The sequence below is a fragment of the Phasianus colchicus genome, chromosome 4 (genome assembly GCF_987193195.1).
Source record: "Phasianus colchicus chromosome 4, bPhaCol1.hap1.1, whole genome shotgun sequence".
Classification (NCBI taxonomy): domain Eukaryota; kingdom Metazoa; phylum Chordata; class Aves; order Galliformes; family Phasianidae; genus Phasianus; species Phasianus colchicus.
Genome location: NC_143439.1, coordinates 19,180,543 through 19,200,493, shown reverse-complemented (window position 1 = coordinate 19,200,493; position 19,951 = coordinate 19,180,543). Strand labels below are relative to the sequence as shown.

At 40.0% G+C, this 19,951-nt stretch overlaps 1 protein-coding gene across 1 annotated transcript in view; it reads right to left on the bottom strand.

Moving 5' to 3' along the window:
• Positions 1–728: 728 nt before the first annotated feature.
• The window catches only part of COL25A1 (collagen type XXV alpha 1 chain), a 292,895-nt gene continuing 273,672 nt past the window's right edge, over positions 729–19,951 (bottom strand). Inside the window, exons 29-39 of the mRNA XM_090140053.1 lie at positions 19,727–19,777; positions 19,354–19,380; positions 17,352–17,432; positions 16,099–16,134; positions 15,251–15,304; positions 10,425–10,478; positions 9,219–9,245; positions 8,446–8,499; positions 4,342–4,428; positions 1,572–1,610; positions 729–808 (exon numbers count right to left, since the gene is read on the bottom strand). Coding sequence (XP_089996179.1) covers positions 806–808; positions 1,572–1,610; positions 4,342–4,428; positions 8,446–8,499; positions 9,219–9,245; positions 10,425–10,478; positions 15,251–15,304; positions 16,099–16,134; positions 17,352–17,432; positions 19,354–19,380; positions 19,727–19,777 — 513 coding nt within the window. The 3' untranslated portion in view covers positions 729–805. The remainder of the gene's footprint in view (positions 809–1,571; positions 1,611–4,341; positions 4,429–8,445; positions 8,500–9,218; positions 9,246–10,424; positions 10,479–15,250; positions 15,305–16,098; positions 16,135–17,351; positions 17,433–19,353; positions 19,381–19,726; positions 19,778–19,951) is intronic.

Sequence of the window (19,951 nt, the reverse complement as noted above, 5' to 3'; positions counted from 1 at the left end):
GTTTCTCCTTCAAATTTCCCTCCTCCTCGATTAAGCACTCGACAGGGCCTATCGCGAATGTCTTCATGACTGTGAGCAGTGCTAGGCAAACTGATGCTGATTGACAGGCGGGACCCACAAGACTGGAGGCCATCCACCTGCAGCCGGAACTTTGTTCCCCAAAAATTCAAGGCCTCTTTCTATCCTCCTCTGCTTTATCTCTTTTTAGCAATAAGCCATGGTGTGACTCCCTTGAGATGACAAAAGGAAACAATTCAGAAGCTGGAATCAAAGGTCACCGTGAGCAGCCATTTAGCATGTGACGTGATCACACAACAAGCAGGTTTGGCACACAAACTCATGCTTTTAGTCTGTAGAAGCAGATGTAGTGGCATGAATCAGTGAAGCGTTTAAGATGGACATGGAAGCCAAGTCAGTAAACTCCAATGGCAGCTGGTACAGTACATTTCATAGCATTTAGCTCTTATTTGGTCACAATTTCTTGTAAACTAGTTCATGGCACTCATTGTCCATGCAGGTCCACAAGCCAAAATATAAGAATTTACAGAAGTAATCAGATTTATGTTATTGATCGCTGTATAGATATCTCTAGAGAGACAATCTTTGCAGGTTTGTCCTGCAGTTATACATCATCTAACTGCAGATGTAAGTGAAAAAAGATGTACACATGGACTATTGCAAACAAGTAGAAGCAGCTACATGTAAACATCTCTCAGACTTGTAAAATCAAATTTTCCATTTTCAACTATAAATACAAAAAGTGGAGCACTATATACACAACTTCATGCTCGTAAGGTTAGATTCATCACTGCAGAGACAAAAAGAGACACAGATTGATCAGGTTAGTAAACCAGTACTTCTGATTTCTATTTCAAATACATAGATAACGGCAGAATTTTAAGAGTAGCACCAGCTACTCCTCAGCGATAAATGCAGCCAGGATTTCACTTCAGCTTTGTTTTCATTTTTTCTCATGTATCGCTCCACCTACATCTTTACTTGAAATACTCTTGTTTTTAAAACTAGCACCGTCTAAGTTAAAGCTGCACTAAAAAAATGCTGCCACTAACATTAGTATAAAAGTAATATTACTAATCACACAATTATCGTTAGTATTAAACATAACAAACAGGAAAATATATTCAATGAAAAGTTAAGGCAGAGAAGGGCAGGATGCATTGTTCTTATAAGATTTCCCTGAAAAATAGCATTGCAATAGAGCAAAGTAAATGTTTGATAAAAATATCCTATGCATGAGCTTTTACAAAGAACTGGAAGCAGCAGCCATGTGCAGAAACTAAAGGATGTGTGACTCTTCATATGAAAACATTTTAGGCTTCCCAGAAATCTAATGCCAGCTGTTTCTAAAATACTGCCTCAATGAGATACTACTTCTATTATACATTACAACCTCATCGCACTAACTATGGTCACAGAGAGGTCTTATTTTGTGTTGCTGCATATGTTGAGATGCCTAAGACGCTCTGAAGTATTGCTCAGTATGACTGTGATAGGGTTTTCTGTGTGCCAAAGACATGCTGCCCTGGGGAGAACAGCTCTACCCATCCTACCTTTTGCCAACAGCCAGGCATTGGTAATCCATCAGGACCCTGTTTCCACGCGAGGAGAAAAATAAAAAGAACGCAGTTAGGTTTGATAGCACAGTTATTCTGCCTATATCTGTTAGAACAGCTGGAGCAGCTGTGTCTTTTTATCAAACAGGTAGCTACTGCTTTCTAACTTCATCTCTCCTGCTCTCAAGCTGAAGAAAAAGCCAAAGGAGGGGTGGTTTACCCTGTAAATGCATACATGCGTCTCTGCCACAAAGATACCTTTTTCTAAATAATTTTTTTACCATTTATCTAATTGCAAGAACACTTCAATAACTTTTCTATTGCTGCCAGAGCAACTTATTATTTTAAATATTATCTGTCACAACAATCTACAGCTGGATGTACAAGATCAATGAGCAAAAGACATTATCACTTTTATCTGGAGGGTATTGCTTTTTCTGGACCCCTCATGCAAAGTTATTCCAGTGATAAGATAGCAAGACTCAAATTTGGCAAAGATCTGTTCTGTTCACTTTCAGCCTTAGCTTTTGAATGCAGCAGCAAAATCTTAAAGTCTGAACAGTCCTGAATGACACAGCAGATGAGAACACTAGTGTTGGGGCTAGTGAGCGTCTCAGCATTTCTTTTCTGTCACTATCCTACTTTCACACGTTTCTACGCACCCACTAAAATCAGACCAATTTTTGACTTTGATAACGCAGGTTTTCACATAGCTATATAGGCCTTACCCATCAAAGAGTTATATGTGCAGTTATATGTGCAGAGCTAGGAGCACATGTGATATTAATAGATGATACTCGAGCTGCAAAAAATTCAGGTCTTGACATTTTTTAGAATAAAGAATAATAATGCTTCTGACGTGGATTTGCACACAAAGGTAGTGATTAATGAGAGCTTTTGAATGTGTGTCCATTCTGATGGGAATGGCTTGCTGCCTAAAGCAAGAACTCATCCTGCTTGCTTAGCAGCTTATTATGGTAAGGACCTATAAATGAAGTATATTTTCATTCATCACCAACTGTTAGTAAGCCTCCAGATATAAATGATAATAAAGAGACAGAAACAATTTTAAATTACAAAGGCATGCTTGATTATCCCCAACAAAATATATGAGATATGGTTACCATTAAGTGGAAGCAAACAAAATGGAGCATGGACTAATCTTAGAGACTGTGTATTTAAGATTAAAATTCATTGACCTTAAATTAGAAGAGATATAGTTGAAAGAAAATTTACTTGATTTAACATTCATCTTAGAGAACCGTGCTTAACCAACAAACAATATCAGAACATGCAGATCAAATTTCAATGAAAGAAATTCTTCCTTGCTTCTTTAGAAAATGTGTATGTAGGACTGCTTGTCTGTTTGTTTATTTTTTAAATGGATAATAATTTAAACTTACTTTGCCATTAAATCAGTGTTGCCAGATTGGTACAAGGGAGAGGGTCAACGAGTAGAATTTTAGTATAGGTGGGAACTTGAATTCATGCTAACATAGAGTGGGAAGTGTTGTGTGTATTGCAGGAAGGTAAGTTCCAAGGGTAAGACCATTAAATTGGAGACATTAAATAACAAAGACAGTGAGGGTTTGGGCAGCAGACGGTTATCTTCTTACAAACTTCAGGTAAGCTTTTCCTTTCCAAATCTATTTAACTACTATTTGATGAACAGACCAGACACCAAAGTTACTGCTTGTCTAAGGCTCCAGCTTTGCTTACTGGAAACCTATGACTTGATTTTCAGAAATCATATTTTTCTGATTTTTTAAATAAAACTTATTTTGGCCAAATCCTGAAAACATGCACCCTCAATGACATGGATTTGAAAGGAAGTCCAGGGTGCAGAGTAGGTCTCGGGTGGGCGAGGGTTTAAAACTGAGCCAGTGCAAACGGAAGTCATCGGACTAGATTAGAAGTGGTGATTGTGCTGGGGTTCTACAAAGACTTGGGTTCAGGGTCAGTAAGGCAGTAGGCATTTTGGGAGGAAAATAACAATTCTCAGGGAAAAATGTAGGAAGGATGCAAACTGATAAATAGCCATGTGATGTGGGAGCAAACTGCTGAGAGTTAGGTCTGAGGCATCAGGAGGATAGTGTGCTCTTTCTTTATGGTTACGATCACCAAAGCAGCTGGTTTATTCATGCACATGCATGTGTTATGTGAGTAACGTAAAGTCAGCTCAGAAATACATTACTTTACATTGAGAACGGCTGACTACAAACAAAGGAACCGCATGCAGGGTTGGTAGGAAAGAGAAATACTGTACCAATTGGCAAGGGGCATCCAGCCCATCCAGGCCAGGCTGGCCTGGCTCCCCTTTTTCCCCCTTAATTCCACGGAATCCCTGTTTGTAAAGATTAACTTGCAATGTTACTGTCAAGGAAATGCCTTCGGTATTGACTTAGCTGGAGCAAACAAATAACAACAGAGAGGCAAGAGGAGCAAGCTCACAGCGGGGATGTAGTTTCAACGTATGGGGTCAGGGACTCTGACCCACACTGAATTTGGTTCTTTTTCAACATTCAGCAGAAAATAATGAAAAAAACAACAACCAAATCTTGCTTGAAGGCCTTAACTTCATTCCTTTAAACCAAATTAGGAGGTTGAAAAACCAACTCTGTTTCCTAATTTGTGAAGCTTGACATAATGCTGCATTAACAAGGGCAACAGGTGACACACTAGGTGGTGCTTGTTCCTCTCCTCTCATTTCTTATTCCATCAATCTATAGCAGGATGATCAGTTGTCCAATACACAAGCGAGACGTACCAATGGGCAAGGTGCATCTAATCCAGGAGCACCCTGTTCTCCTTTCTCCCCTTTAGGCCCCTTTTTGCCTTTCTTTCCCTTTTCCCCCTGTGGATACAATGGTTTGGATAAAACATGTTTCATTCTTTTGGAAAAAAAAAAAAAAAGATTGATTGAAATGTTTGAGTTTTTCTTTTTAAGCCAATGGAGAGCTGAAAGGACACTTACCACTGTGTTCTGGTTTGGTTGGTGCATTATGTGGAAAAATAAATTATATGATCACAAGCAAGAACTGCAATCAGTTGGTATTAGTTTGCGTTGTTGACATTTCCTGTCAGTATCATGAATGTTTTGAATCCTAGAACAGGGCTTGAAATCACTGATCTCTTCAGATAGAGGCGAATCTGCAAATCCCCCCACTCCACAGTCCAAAATGAGAGGTTTCCTATTTGCTCTAACTGACAGTTCTGAAGTGCACATAGATGCACCAGCTTCTTCAGAAGATTTGTCATGGGTCAAAAGTAGCTTGGCAAGAGTGGAGGACATTAGCATAGTTTCTTTAAAACTTCAGAAGGGACAGTACAGTCAGTCTGTGGAAGAATTCTGTCAAGGGCTATGATGTCACATCAAGGGTAAACTTGGCCTGGTGCATCCTTTGCTGAACTGACTTCCTGCACTCTGGTAAGAGCCTGGGACAAATCCTATTCTTGATTACGTCCATGGAGACCCGCTACCATCACCAAGGGTGCGCTCCTGTCACTCAAAATACAATGGGATCCTTTATTTCAAACCCTGTTAGAGGAATCAAAGCACCCAAACTGCTTGATGGAGAGGTTCTGAGGCTCTTTCAAGGACTTCATAATGACTTGAGACCATAAGCTAGTTAAAAGGGATCATTAGAGTTCCTTTATTTAAACAGCTTAATATTTGAATAATCTTTATTTAACATCTATGTAAATGTTCTTTCAACAGCAGAGAGCATTTCATCTACTCATTTTACTGTATAAATCCTTTGATTTTGAACTGAATTTTCTTTTTAAATATGAAACTTCCAGTGCTTTAGTTACTCATGGAATGAGTTGATCCCTTCAATAAAGGTATCTGCAAAAATGACCTCACCTTCAAGCAGTATAAGATGTTTGGAGAGTTCATTTTCTAATTGATTTCACACCAGTTGATCACAATGGTAAATGAGTTTCAGGCTTGCTCTCAAATTCACAAAAATCAAAAAAGGTTCAGTTAAAAAAAAAAAGAAAGAAACAAATTGGGCTATGGTTGTAAAAAATGGGATAGGAAGGATGAGTGAATCAGGAATATCACAAAGAAAAGGGAAAAATAGTCATAGGAAAATTAGTATGACACTGGAGAACCAGCAAGCGAGGTTGTGGCTATTGGGAGGATTTAATTTGTGAGGAAAAGGGTAAAAAAGACAGGGGAATTATGGGGGATGAAGGTAGAAGGAGAAGGAAGGAATACCCCTTTGGAAAGACAGGTGGCTTTTGGTGAAGCATAGTAAACAGACATCTAATTAGTACCACACCACCATGGAAAGTCTTCATTCATTCACAGACAGAAAAAGCATTTTTTTTTTTTTTTACACAAATAAAAAAACAATTAGCTGTAACATGTTTAAATAGAGAGGGAAGCACATTATTCAATCAGCATTGTAGCATACTTGACACATTCGAATGACAAAATATCTTTTCCGTGAACAAAACATATTGCACTTGTGACACGATAGGCAAAGTTCCTTGTTTATCTTTTCTGTGTGCCAAAAAGTTTCAGGATGATACGTAGAAAAAAGCAACCCAAACATTACCCTTCTGTACAAAATTGTAAGGCTGCGATATATAAAAAGCACAAGTTGGCTGGGTTTTCATGTTAAACCTAGAAGCGTGGCATCATAGCACAGAATCTTAGCAGCTTTAGGGTCAAATCTCACTTTCTTTGTGCTCAGTGCAACACAGATATGTTTACTGTGAGTAGATGTAAGCACAGAGCATGGACATACTTAAAAAATGATTATAACAACAGATAGTACAGTTTGATTTCTGACTCCTTCATGTCTTTAGAACTTCTATTTCATTAACTTGCAGTGTTATAAGTCAGCAGGTGACTAGTTATACTTCAAGCTTTGCAGGGCAAACCTGTGTTCCTATCTGAACCAACACAGCACTCATACGTGTAAAGAGTAGTCTGAGTTCCTGAAGACTTGACCAGTTTTCCCATGGACTGAGCTTTCTTCAAGTACTTAACGTCCTTACCGAGACCTATAGAGCTCCATCAGAAATACAGTGTGAAAAGACATGCAGATGAATAAGAAAAAAAAAGGTCTCTTTCCTGTCCTTCCTCACCACCTACAGAAACACCAGTTTGTGGCACTTCTGTAAAAGATCAGGCAGTCAGGCTGGCACAGTCTCCAGTCACAGAACTGTTGGGGTTGTAAGAGACCTCATAGAGTCCAACCCCCTGTTAAAGCAGGTTTCCTACAGCAGGTCACACAGGAAAGCATCTAGATTGATCCTGAATATCTCCAGAAAAGGGGGCTCCAGAACATGTCCGAGCAGCCTGGTCCTGTGCTCTTACTCTTACCGTAAGGAAGTTCTTCCTTGTGTTCATATGGAACTTCTTACGTTCCAGTTCCCATTGCCTCTTATCCTGTTGCTGGGCACAACTGAAAAGAGCCCTGCCCCACTTGACACCTTCAGATATTAATAAGCACTGATAAGATCCCCTTTGAGTCTTCTCCAAGCTGAACAGTCCCAGGTCTCAGCCTTTTCTCATAAGGGAGATGCTCCAGGCCCCTCATCATCTTTGTGACCTCACATGCAGAGCTGTGGCAGCACAGGGGATACAGGGAATAGGATGATGCCTTCCCAGACATCCTGGGGATACCTCAGTACTCTTCTGACAACCCTTATATCAAGAGACAACTGCACTTTTGGGATAAGGGCTCCCTTCCTGCCCTACGCACATAATATCTTTTCTTAAAGCTTTTTCCTTTTTGGCAGTAGGAAAGTTGAATGTGGAATTTGAATCACCATTCTCTTTTTAGTAGTTTTCTAAAACTTCTTTACTGAAGCAGAATGTAGTACATAAGAAATGATTTTTAATAAATAATAGACTTCTACTCATAAAACTTGAAAATATAAAACCAATTGTACAAATGTTTTTGTGCTGAGTGCTCCTGGACTGTAATTTTGTAGAAGTAATGGGAGCTAGATTTTTTTTCTTTTTTTTTTTTTTTAACAGCCAAGTTAAGCAGACATTATAATGCAAACACTGACATAGTTTTACTGTTGAGCTGTCAACAGGCTAAAACAAAAACCATTGGCCTAGGATTTATTCTCAAAACTGAGGTAATGAGCTACTCACCAATCAAGACGTGTCAATGAAAGACAAGCATCATTCTTAACAGTGTTTTAGTCACAATATTAATTTTTACATTTCAATCTGAAGTTACCTAATTAGAAATTAGTCTCAACTTGTTTGAAGAGAGTATTTCTCTACATCGTTTGGTCCTAAATTGCATTTTATTGAACAAATTTCCATGCCACCATGTCTGGACGCCAGGCCTCTTCTGTTACCCTCCTGTTACTGTTGGGCTGGTTTACCAGAAAACGTAGTGTAAGATTTAATTTCAGTCCACAAGCATCACTGAGGAAATAAGCCACTGTCAATAGTAAAGATTAGCACAGTTCCTGTCCTTTGCCACTCGGTATGGGACAGGCAGTGTGTGCAGGCACAGTGCGCCGGGGTCAGCAGTTACACTGAAATACTGCTGAGGCTCTGAGTCTCCTGTATGACATTACTACCAAAATTACTCATTTCGGTGATGTCTGCTTTAAAAGTTTCAGGCTGACAAGGACTTTCAACAAGTGTAAGATGGATGGAGAAAGCAAGCCTAAGAACGAGCTGTGCTTTGGCACACATTGGTAGCACTCGTTCTGTGCATAAATTTTCATGATCTTTCTAACACGGGATTTTGTTTAGTGCGCATCTGTGAGCTGCCTTTTGGCACACAGGGAAAACAAAGATCAGGTTTAGTGGGATGATTTATGGAATAAAGACAGCAGAGCTGACTGGGCCAAGGAACCAAGCAAGAGTTAATAACACTGCGATCACCTTTTCTCCCTTTTCTCCTATTTCACCCTTTTCTCCTTGAGGACCAGGGAAACCCTATAAAAAGAAGGGACAAAGGTAGGTCGACTTCTATTCACATGCAGATTAAGCTTTTACATACTCTTGGAAAATGTGCAAAGAAGTGACCTCGCGGCATGCTTTGTATGTACACGTGCTTTGTGCACTGACATGCATGCACACGAGAGCATGTGAAACAAGTCCGTGGTGTCTGGCAGTGTCATTTTGCCAGTAAGGGAAAGGAATCAGATCACTCAAAATGGTTCATGCTTTGTCACCTATGTGTGAGTTTATGGAGAAGACTCCTCCAAGTTAGGGATTTCCATGGATGAGAGGCAAAAGCTTTCAGCAAGTCTTTTTTAGCATGCCAAAAAAAAAGGGTCTACAATTTTAAATACGTCACTTGGAAGTTATGGAATAACTGTCCTTATTTAGTGATAAATTTACTTGATCAAATGTTAGCAACGCCTTGCTTTGCTCCAAGTGAGCCACAGGTTTGACTGTGGCAGTATTTTGACTTCCAAAGGAGCAACTACTCTTTTTCCTAAGCATTACTTCTGGCGAGGTCTGCAGGCAAGGGCTATACATTGCATAGCCTTGGTTCCCTTTATCACAGGAGGACAGCAAATGCAGCATTTAGTGCGCTCTTTGTAGGTACTGCATGCACACTAAATGGAAACAAACGTGTTTATCAGTAAGCTACTTCTTGCAAGACGCTTACCTACCATGGTGAGGCATTGTTCATTCATATTACTTACATCAAGGCCAGGCTCGCCATCTTTGCCCTGCCAAAGAACCACATAAGCTCTGTTAGTGTCCCTAAGCTTGGCTACCTGAGGCCAGCTCCATGCCCTGCACTGCACTCGCTCTCTGCAGCCACAGCAGCACAGCTCAGAGCACACACACAGCACTGCCATTAGGGAAGGATGTGGCAGTCAGTGTTGAATGTTTCCAGAAACTGATAACTTGACTGTAAAATGGTGCTGTGGGTTGTAGGCAGGCTCCAGGAGCAGGCTAAAAATAGATCACAAGGGAAAATCGAAAATGCTTTTTTTTTTTTCTTTTTTTTTTTAATTAACTGACAAAAAATGACCCTCCAGTAAGCATGTGCTGCAAGCTAATCCAACATTCCACAGAGCCTGAAATTGTCTCTTCTCATTGACTCCTGATCCAATTAAATGCATCCAATTAAACCCCAAGCCTGTGTTCAACCTAAATTAATTTTGGCCCAGACAGATCAGGCTGGAGAGGGTATGGAGGTGCTGCAAGATCTCAGAGAGGCTGGTTCTGCCTGGATCAGCACAGTGGCACAGCTGCCCTTGTGTCAGTGCACTGGTGAGACACACACATGTGCACACCTGTCCATCAGCAAAGTAAGCGATTCCTTTCAGTAGGGTTACACTCATCCAAGTAAAGGAAGTTCTCAGTCATATTTTAGGACTGGCCAATACCTTTTACACGTTGGATTTAACACAGACCGTCTCCACCCAGAAACCATCAACAACCAACTTCTTCCTCAAAGTCCTTCTGAGCACAACGCACAGCATTAAAACTGATGCCTTTGTAGTGTCAAACAAAATAACACAGCAAAGTAGCCTTGCAGCAAGGAAATATGAACACTTTATTGACTCCGATTCCAGAAATCAGAGCTTTCATCCTAAAGTCCTGCTGCTTCACCCCCTGGCAGCCCAGATTGCAAGCTGCACAAACAGGAGCACCTGAATTCTGTATTTCCTCTCTTGCTGCTTAACGGTTGGTCTTGTTTCTTTACTTTTGCATAACCACAGCCATGAGCAGGAACCTATCTCTGTGGCACCAGCCAATGACCTTGCATTGTCAGGGATTATTATCTAGCTTTTCCTTTTCCAACCAGTCGTATTGCTAGGTCAAAAGCAGTCACAGAGCACACAGGTTAATCAAGGAGTGCTGAAAAGCACAACAGGTACAAACTACATGCAACTTACAGGCAAGCCATAGGGTCCTCTGGGTCCAGGGTCACCTACAGTTCCCTTTTCACCCTAAGAACAGAATACAGAACAAACAAAAACATTGTCTGGCTTAAACAATGTCTATGAAGTGTTTTCATTACCTTAAAACTTATAAGCTCCTAAATCTACAGATCAAAAAATATCCAAGCTCTGTTATCTTTGTTAAATGATCCAGGGGTGGGGAGGAAACGTGCATTACATTCCAGGCAAAGTGACTTTCTATGCATATGATATTTATTTTCAAACAACGTAGTGACTGAAAATACTTTTCAAGCTGAATTTGCACTGATTTCAATATCAAGCCTGTAAGAGTTGCAACACTGCGCTCAGTAAAAACACCAGCACAGCAGCTGAGATGTGGCAAGGTGACAGGCAAAAATAATATGTCAATCAAAGGTTGCATTTAAGCAGGCAATGCTATTCCCAGTGACATTGCTGGGATTATCCTATAAACTGTACCGTGTTGTTAACTGATCTACTGGACTCTAGATTAATGATGTGAATACTCTGCTTTATTAAATTAAGACTCTATTGCTGTGCAACAAAAACAAATAAAGGACTTCTCCAGAACCCTGATCTAATTCCACACTGAATTCCATAGAAGAAGCATCTAGAGGGATGCTATGAAGATAATTTTGCAATACAATACAGAGCAAATTTTTCCAAATGAAATGAAATTTCTAGATGACCGATTTCAGAATGCCAGTACCAATCATCCGTGCATTATCAAGATTGATGATGGAGCAAAACTTGCTGAGCTGATAAGCATTAACCTGTGTGAGGGTGAACGCATCCTTGGTACTAATTCACTATTTAGTATTAATACATCATTCTTCATTATTAAAAGCACAGGGCAATTATGTATATATGCCTAATTAATAGCGTAGTGCACCTGCACAACCAAGTCCCTTAGCTCAGCTCTAAAAGAGCATGGCTAAGTCTAGATTGCATTGATAGGATAATACAAAGCAGTAGGCACCAAGATAAACTGAAAGTTTGAGCCTGCTGCTGAATAATCACAGCAATAAGGAGTTTGTCAGAGAAACTGACGTTTGATTGTTTTAGATACTTCACATTTTTGTGGTGACTGATGCTGTCTGTCTGCACTGCAGCGTAGAGAAGTTCAAATGTGTAATGCCCAATCTTTCTTTGTTCTGTAAATCTTCAGCCCATTCTGATCAGTGCTGAGGCTGGATACTGTGGCAGAGCAATAGGAGTCACTGGGAAGCAACAGCTCATTTACAAAGCAGTAAATCCCCTGCAGCTTTAAAACTTTCTGCTGAGAAGAAACTAATGTGCTGACCTATGTCTATAGCAGCTACAAAATTGTTCGACAGATACTTGAAGCACGTCAAGACTAGTTAAGTATCTTTCTTTTTTCCAATCTCAAACAGCAAAGATGACTGTACAAAGTCCCCACAAGACAGCCTAAACATATGGTAGACATAAAAATACTGAACACTTAGCATATCAGTCTAGGGAAATAGTCGCATCTGTTATGTAAGAATATATTCAGAGAACTGTATCTCACAATTTTTGCCTCCAATCCAAAGCACATGCTGAGATGTGCTTGGAATATCAGATGAGGTCTTGAATGCTTATGGATTATATAAGATTGATGAATTGTCACAGGCATGCTGCCCTGAGCAATCATGAGAAAGTTTTCCCTTTGGGGACACAGACATTTGCCAAGTTCAGAAATGGTTTTAAGATTTTTTCTTGAAAGAGAATTCACAGAATGGCCTGGGTTGAAAAGGACCTCAAAGATCATCTAGTTTCAACCTCCCTTGCAGGGTCACCAATCACCAGACCAGGCTGCCCAGAGCCACATCCAGCCTGGCCTTGAATGCCTCCAGGGATGGAGCATCCACAGCCTCCTTGGGCAACCTATTCATGGTGTGTCACCACCCCCTATGTGAAGAACTTCCTCCTAATATTAACCTAACCCCCCCGCCTCAGTTTAAAACCATTCCCCCTTGTCCTATCACTATCCACCCTCATAAACAGCTGTTCCCCCTCCTGTTTATATGTTCCCTTCAAGTACTAGAAGGCCACTGTGAGGTCTTCTCAGAGCCTTCTTTTCTCCAAGCTGAATAAGCTCAGTTCCTTCAATCTTTCTTATAGGAATGGTCCTCCTCTGGACTCAACAGCACCCAGAGAACAAAACCTGCAGACTTACTTTTTTACCTCCTATTTCAGTTTAGTCACCTGAATCACAGGTGAATATGAGCTATGGATTACATAAGTAAGACTGCATAATTGGTGTCTCATACTACTAATTGCTGTTTTTCCTTCTACCAAGAGAAATACACAAACTCAGCACTGAAACGTTCACCAGTACCATCCTTGAGTGATGCCCTGGAACAGGTTGCCCAAGGAGGCTGTGGATGCCCCATCCCTGGAGGCATTTAAGGCCAGGCTGGATGTGGCTCTGGGCAGCCTGGTCTGGTAGTTGGTGACCCTGCACATAGCAGGGGGTTTGAAACTCAATGATTGTTGTGGTCTTTTTCAACCGAGGCCATTCTATGGTTCCAAAATGATATGAATCTATGTTCACTTTCTATAACAGCTTAAAGTGAAGAGAAAAAATTACATGGCTAAGCAATGAGTTAATAGCACAATTATTCTAATATTTATTTGCCTATTTTCTAGTGACTCGCAGTGTATCCCTATTCTACTTTTACACCATCTAAATAAGTTTTTTTTTTTTTTTTTTTTTTTTTTTTTTTAAATAAAGGACTGGCTGATATTTTCTATTTTAATTAAATAGTTAAGTGTGAAACCAGCCAACCAATGCTAATTTGTACAAGTCTATTCTACCTAAGAAGAGAAATTAATCATTGCCTCAAATGTTGCCTATGTGACAATGAAGCCATGGTTTCTACATCTGACATCATTAGGCTTCTGTTTGATTATACTTAATTTCCTTAATTTTTAAGTAGTCATAAATGAATAGCGACCAGCATTTTGCAAGTAGTCTCTTAAAGTGAGATTACCTTTCCAAACTTAAAATAATGTGACTGTTTCATGTTAGTGTTCCTTAGTGCCCTTCTAGGCTAATATTATCCCAAGGTTTTTCTTATCATCAGGGAAACAGGCGATCCTGTCCAGTGGCAGAGTGGTGGCTTTGTGCACTATTATTAATTAAAAGGTGCAATCTGAAATCTGCAGTCAAAACATGTTTTCATCCTGCTTTCACATAAACAAGTTCAACAGCTGCAAGTGCAGGTTATGAGACTCTGTTAAAAAATACATGATATGTTATTTAGATAACAAGACATTTATCCAGCTCAGGCACCTATCAGATGACCATTATATACACACATCCTCTTTCCAAACAACATTAAATTATTAAATAAAGGATTACAAGCAATAATCAGACTAGATGTCTGCTTGGAAAAAGAAATCCATCTTTCTGGTCAATTCCATTCATTTTGGCTACATTGAGAATAGTGGGTGTGCACATCTTAGTTTCAGTATTTTTTGCAAATCAGTCTCTGCACGCAAATGGAATTATTGAACTGATTTACATCTCAGCAGCTCCTGTCTCCTTTGTAACTACTTCTTGTCAACAGCCATGAAAGGTCTAATTCTAAATCCAGTTGTATGATTTATTATGACCTTAGAGAATTGCATAAGGAAGAACAATTGTAGTCATTTTCCATACATTTAGAAGAATAGTTGATATCACAGCACTTTGTTTTTAATGGAAATTTCAGGTGTCGGAACAACACTCACAACTGAAGTTCATAATCTGTGAATACAGTATCTCTATTTATTTCTTTATGCATCTCTCATCTAAATTATTTTTGGAAATGCAGAAAATGACATTTGACCATTTTTCCACTGAGTTGGTAGGAAAAAAGTTGAAAAAGGACTTGAATCTGTAATCCCCAAAGAAAAAAAAAGGAAAGACTTGAGCCCTACGACTAACCATTAATGAGCCTGCTACAAGACACTGTTCCTATTTTGGAACCATGCTTCATGTCCTGTATTTATTCCCCAACAAACAGCTCTGTAGAAATGAATGCTCGAGTCATGCATACCTTTGTACTGCTGCTTGAGCTAACTGGACCTGAGCCATATGCTCGTATCCCTAATGCAGCAAGTCTGAAGTTGTTTCAACACAGCTGTTTTGTTAAACTGAGAAATTCAAAGAGACATAATTCTGGGCTGGAGTCTCCATGGAGGTTTTAGTGTAAGGTATCACTTATGCTTTGTTGTTGTACAAGTTCACAGTAGGATTGTTAAAGGTGACAGACTCATCGTTAAAGATTAAGATTTTCTCACTGGAGAAAATTTACTGTGAATATTTCAAATTAAATAGGAGGGTTCCTATTTTCTATGCTAAAGAAAAAGAAGAAAGTTTTAGATTCATAGAAGTTAGTGTTTTTCAAGATAGAAAATGTAGTGCAAATAACTGCATAATACGCTTTGTTTTTTTTTGCCTTTGCATATTTGTATGCCCAGATCACTCTTATCATTCAATTTGTTCTCTGAAACTATTTACACTAATCACTGAAATTAAGTAAAAGCATGTCCCACGTAACACTGTAAATATGACACTCCTGTAAGGTTTTTACTGATTAGTAATTACAAAATACCAGTCCTGAAGTTAATGACTTACCAAATCAAACATAAATGTGCATGTAACTTGAATGCATACACAGTTCTGGGTTGATCCTTACACAGATGAGATATTGTTTGGTTTAGTAACATCTGGGCACGCTACAGTAGCCATGTGACAGTGCAATTATGGCTAATTGTGTCTTCATAAAGAAAAGCACACAGTGTATACTTACTCTGTCTCCTTTAGGGCCTGCAGGGCCGTGGGGACCGACTGGGCCATCTATACCCTGTGAAGGGAAGCCAAGAGGGTAAGAGAAAGGTCCAGTTCCTTCAAGTCTTTCGATTTAGTACCTGTCTTCTAGCCAAAACCTAATATGGAATCAGCCATCACCAGATGAAAATGCAGATTTAATTGTGCTGGGACCTGGGCAAACAGATCTGTTTGGCTTTCAAAGCTCAACCTATAAGCTCTCATGTTACAAAGCAGCCCATCTTTTTTCTAGTTGGATTAGAATTTCTTTATGGAAGTTGTACAAAGATTTTTAAAAGTTATTGAAAGAAATGTGGCTAGTAGAAGTTGAAGGTTCAAATATTGCTTACTTTTAAACATTGGGGTTTTTTATTCGTTTCTTTTACTAAATCTGAAATGTCCACTTTATGGGTGGACGCACCCCGTTACGGTGATCCATACTTCATTCATTTTTTCTCACTAAGAAACAAGGAATCTAGTATGTATTTTAAATGTAACAGTGCTTGCAGTAGAGCCCCAGCACACCTGATTCCATTTCACTGTTTCCATATTAGCACAAACCAAGCATGCTTTCCTATGTAAAACAAATCCCTAACCTTGCTCAGGTAAGCAAGACCCCAACCAGCAGCAGTTATCCAGCCAAATATCAACCTTTCTAAGGGTCAGAGCCTCTTTTTGCTATGAATCATATTCTCTTTCCCCCACACATTGCCCTAGGAGGCTGCTTGAAGCCTGTGACAGCACGGAAGATGCCTGCAATGCGTGGCCTCCATTCCTCCGGGCCGTGCACAGCCTGGGTAACACAGCGACATGGAAAGACAAGGGACTCACCCGGGGTCCTGGCTTTCCGTCTAAGCCAGATGCTCCCTGTGTGGTTAGGTGGAAGCATGGATGATGGGTACGACACGGGTGACAAGAACGTGAGATTAGTAAGTGGTGCTGATGAAGAAACATAATTCAAATGTACAGTACGAATAGTGATAGGGTTCTGGGATGGGTATCACATTACTACAGCATGTTAGTTAAAAATTCACGTGAAACATCAAGAGCCCGCATCGGTTCTGATATCAGTGCAGGACCACTGACCCACCCCTGCCTTCCCACCGCAGCACATTTGCCCAGAATAAACCTGAAGCTACACAATGACTCCAAACGCCAGAAGTTGGGGTGTTTTTAGCCTTAGCACACAGATATTTAATTTGTCATTTACTTGCTTGCTTTCTAATTTGTAAACAAGGACAATACTGAATACCCTACTACACAAAGCAAAACACAACAGCGTATGCTAAGAGAGATAAGAAATATTTAAGCACATTATGCAGCTAACAAAGCCTGGGCCCTGCTTACAATGGCCCCATTCATTCCCAGGACGCGCGGCCCGGGGAACAAACACCGATTCCTGTTTTCCCACCCCGCTCCCCGCTCCGCCCGGGGCTGCGGCACCGCCGGGTCGGCATCCTTGGGGACGGGAGGACCTCTGCTGGGTCACCTGCGAATAGCAGGAGAATGGGCCGCGAGGCTGGGATTAACGGAGTGCGTGTGTCTATCTGGGGCATCGGGAATAACATGGGCCAATTTAAAAAAAAAAAAAAAAAAAAAAAAAAAAAGGAAAAAACCAATCATAATAAAATGGGAAGGGGAGGGAAAAAAAGTGATATAGTAGTGTTGAAGAGCCATTTTCTAGAAAGATAATTAGAAAATAATAATCCCTAAGCCAATTTTTAACTTTGCTCAGTTAGAACTCTCCATTTTACAGGGGAAGAATAAGTGAAGGTGTGGGGAGGAAGGGGAGATGCCCGTTTTAACACAAACACCATACAACACTGAAATAACAAAATGATGAATGTAATGGGGTTGATGGCATCCTCACGACACTGAATGCTTTCAACTGACACGTAACAAAAAACCTGACAGCACTGGGTGTTACAGAGCATGACTTGGACAAACAAAAACAGGCTGATGCTTGGCTCTACCATGGCTTATTCTATATATGCTGTTGAGCAAACCAGTGTTGTTCACTGTAAGCAGAAAGAGAAGTTTGCAATTTGCACTGAAATTGAATAGATTTGGGATTTTTTACTTACTGGAAGACCAAGGGGCCCTCTGTCACCCTTTTGACCTTGTTCACCCTTCAATCCTTTAAGACCATTTAACCCTGGTTCACCCTAAATGTAAAAGTATAAATGCCAAATTTTTGGTGCTATAATGGGTGCTTAAGCTGGGATAGAAGAAGCCAGCCTCAGAAATGGCTGCAAATTCCAGTTTAAAGCAAGGACTCACATTCAGCCTTTTCAGCCTACAGATATAGATCTGGGAAAAAGTATTTGGGAGATATCTGATGCAGATTGACGTCTGCGTGAAAATACTGGAAACTTCTGAGCAACAGATTCTCAATAATTATCACCTTATTTAGGTAGTTGGAATTAGTCACACATTTCAGGGCTTTTGAGGATTTCCTCAAATCCCACAGTCCACTCTCTACAGATGATGCAAATAGAAAGAAAGCTTTCTGAAAATCAAGCCTCCACTCAAAAGTCTCCTACAGTCGGATCTCCTGTTTTGGAAGGAATCTGTATTTTTCCCTATGGCAAACTGGAATTTGCACCAAATCTCATTTAAAGATATTTTAAACCTTTAAGCATATATAATTAAGCTCAAGCAAATTGAAAGCAGCAGTATACATTATACAGCGTCAAGCTGTTCTGGAGGTTCATAGTTTCTGTGTTCATACAGAGAGGCTTAAACAACATAAGAAATGGCACCTGTCTTGTTGTGAATGTTAAATTATGCATAGGTTATTACATTAAATGCTACTAAGAGGATAATGGCGGGCTTGCAATTTCCAATAAATCATTCTCACATCACAAAAATCTGCCCCAGCATGAGGGCTATCCAGTCAAAAAAGGTATTGACTGTGCCTGCCTCTTCTGGGAAACAGGAACGTGTGTGTTTTTCATCCAGGCAGTTCCCCATGGCCCTATTCCTAGGCTTCCCTTTGATGTGTTATGCTACTTTATACCATATACATTTAAAATAAAATTCAGAATGAGATCTAGTCTGCTGCCTTAAGTAACTCCAGACATCTATGCCCCCTTGGCACCCATTTCTTCATTTTTCTTCCATTTGACTCAATGTGAGTTTCAGAGCAGTAGCACTGAAAATGCTGAAGTTTTGGAAACAGACCTGAGAAGTTTCACAGAAGTCCGGGTGTTAGGTCAAAAGCCTGAAGTAAGGCAGGTCTGGTATGTAAATGGAACAGACCTGACTTCAAAAAATGATCAATGACTCCAGATTCTTCTCCCAAGGTGACACAAATAGTCTTACAATATCTCAAGCCTGTGAAGATTTTCTCGCAACTTAAAGCAAGCCACACCAAAGGCTAAATGAAAGAACTCCTCATCTTATATTTCTTTTAGAAAGGTGCATGTGATTAGGGAGCTGTGATGATTAAAAGACTCATTCCTGATAGCAGCACCAGCCCCATGAATGTTGATAGAGTCCCTACAGTGCATTTTCATGTACCACACTGTAAAAGACGCTCAGAAAATCTGCTTCATCAAGGATTGGGGTTGAAAAACATGAAAATACACAAAACAGGTGTGTGGCAGGGAACTTGTGCAGTGCATGAAGGAACTGGTCAGCAGAGGACATGGCATCAAAGAAAGTGAGAGGCCACTCATACTGGAAGAAGTAGGAGAGGCAAGAGTACATAAAGGAAGAGAGGTTTCTCTGATTTCATCTCCTGAGCGTATGCCACTTCTATGTTCAGAAGTAATCCCAATTGCAATAGGAGTGGTAACTTCCCCAGCACCAGGAAACAAAATAATTTAGTGCCATAGCACAGATCTCAGTACAGAAAATGGATTCAGCCAATGCTCAGGAGAAATACTAACCAGATGCAGTCACAGAACATTTAAAATCTTTTAAGCTATCTATCAGTATTAAGATTTGCTTTAAGGTTTAAGAATATCAGAAACATTTATTGAATGAGACATCAGACAAAACATAGCTGCATGCATTAAAGAACAAAGAATGACACTTCACAGACATCAAGAATATGAATATTTGAGACAGCCATTAATTTACCTTTGGGCCAGGCAGGCCATGAGGTCCCTGAAAATAAAGATACCGTGCTCAATTACAAAAATATGCCGTGAGTTTTTATAAGAGCTTGCTGCTCTATATGGGTGCAAGTTACATCTGTTCTTTTATTCTTGCAAATAAAATGCAGCTGCCAATAAAGCAACTGTAAACACCTGATTTAGAGAATAAACCAGACCAGTAACGTGTTTACACCAGCATAGGCGGGTGCAATTTGTTTCTCACTTCCAACATACTTAACGGTCCTAAATTAAGCCCCCCTCTAATTGTCATATACTTTCACAGAATTCTATTAATCAGGCATTAAAATAAGTGGGTTCAAGCACTTCCCAGTCTGTTCTCTTCCTCCCAAGCTTACCATAGGGCCCGGAGGACCATGTGGCCCTGGAGGTCCAGGAGGTCCTATGATCTATGGATAAAAAAAACAACAACAATGAGATTAAATCATATACAGTGAAGAAATTCCCCACAAATACCAAAACTCAGATTGATCCTTCTTCTGCTGTCAAATAAGCACTTATAAATGTAGCATTGCAATGGTACACCATGACACCATATCTAGAAAAGGGTTTTAGAAATGGGA